Source organism: Penaeus monodon, chromosome 32, assembly GCF_015228065.2.
Source record: "Penaeus monodon isolate SGIC_2016 chromosome 32, NSTDA_Pmon_1, whole genome shotgun sequence".
NCBI lineage: Eukaryota > Metazoa > Arthropoda > Malacostraca > Decapoda > Penaeidae > Penaeus > Penaeus monodon.
Genome location: NC_051417.1, coordinates 32,783,410 through 32,784,751, shown reverse-complemented (window position 1 = coordinate 32,784,751; position 1,342 = coordinate 32,783,410). Strand labels below are relative to the sequence as shown.

Genomic DNA, 1,342 nt, shown 5'->3' with positions numbered 1-1,342 from the left:
TCCAGCATTCATCTCCAAACAATAACCATTAATTAATCGATTCCCAGACCCAAAGTCGATTACTAAAAATCACTCAGCCTCGCTTCCCTTTAATAAAATTAATACCCAGTCAATCTGAACACTAGAAACGTATGCAATTTAAGCCACAAAATTAATTAGCGATATTCAATACCTGTGACTATGCACTGCATGACATTTTTCTTTTTTTTTCCGGATACACATATATATCTCAGCAATCTTCCCCATCCGTATCTGAAGTAGGTTTCCAGCTGCATGCAAAAGTTCAGTTACATCAGTTACATTGTGCGATTTGATGATGTTTCAGTCCCCCATTACATATAATAATTTGTCCTTCTCCACTCTGGCATAAATACCCACTACTCATGCCCGTCGGTATGGTAAGAATGTCCCTTTGTAGTAAGGATGTCCGTTATGCCATGGTGCTACATCTTGAAGCGAAATGCCTAAGAGGGTAAAGGAGCTTCTAGAGGCTGGCATACGTCTGCCATGCCGATCTAATTAATCACGCTACATCACACTCAATTGCCGATCTAAAAAGTCGATCTAAATAAAGTCTTTTCACAGGAAATCACACAAAATTCCTCTTTGGTCTAAACCCATGCACTTTTTTTCGTGACCACGAATAATCTCAACCTTGCTGTGAGATTGGTATCAACTAACTTTCTACTGTGGTACTTGGGAAACACGTCTGTATAACCCCCTATTTACTTACATTAAACCCTGCTACATTATCGGTTTCTTAAACTTCAGTCATGCAATCACTTTTCAAACTACAAGTAATCTCATCGTCCCTGTTCTTGCTGTAGGTCGGTATCAACTACAAGACGCCTCTCGCGGTACCTGGAAGAAACATTACTTCTAACTAACCAGTTATTCACATTAAATCTTTCTAAACTACTTTTCAAACTAAGCCAAACCAGCAATTTTCCTTCCTTAAATAACTCCTCACTTTCTTCCTTTTCCTCTTGCAGGTCGGTATCAACTACCAGCCTCCTACCGTGGTACCTGGAAACCCCTTAGCCATTAATTCACAATAAACCCTCTTAGATCATCCAATACTAAGCTAAACCAGCACCTACCAGCCTGAAACAACTCCTCACTTTCTTCCTTTTCCTCTTGCAGGTTGGTATCAACTACCAGCCTCCTACCGTGGTGCCTGGAGGCGACCTGGCGAAGGTGTCCCGTGCAGTGTGCATGCTGTCCAACACCACCGCCATCGGGGAGGCCTGGGCGCGTCTCGACCACAAGTTCGACCTCATGTACGCCAAGAGGGCCTTCGTGCACTGGTCAGTACGGCTGGTTTTCATTCTTTTTTAAATTT

At 42.4% G+C, this 1,342-nt stretch overlaps 1 protein-coding gene across 1 annotated transcript in view; it reads left to right on the top strand.

The window, feature by feature from the left end:
* Positions 1-1,342, top strand: part of LOC119593824 (tubulin alpha-1A chain-like) — a gene marked incomplete at its 3' end in the record, with an annotated part of 18,651 nt that overhangs the window by 16,987 nt on the left and 322 nt on the right. The window contains 1 exon segment of the mRNA XM_037942853.1: positions 1,144-1,307. Within this exon segment, the coding sequence (XP_037798781.1) occupies positions 1,144-1,307 (164 nt within the window).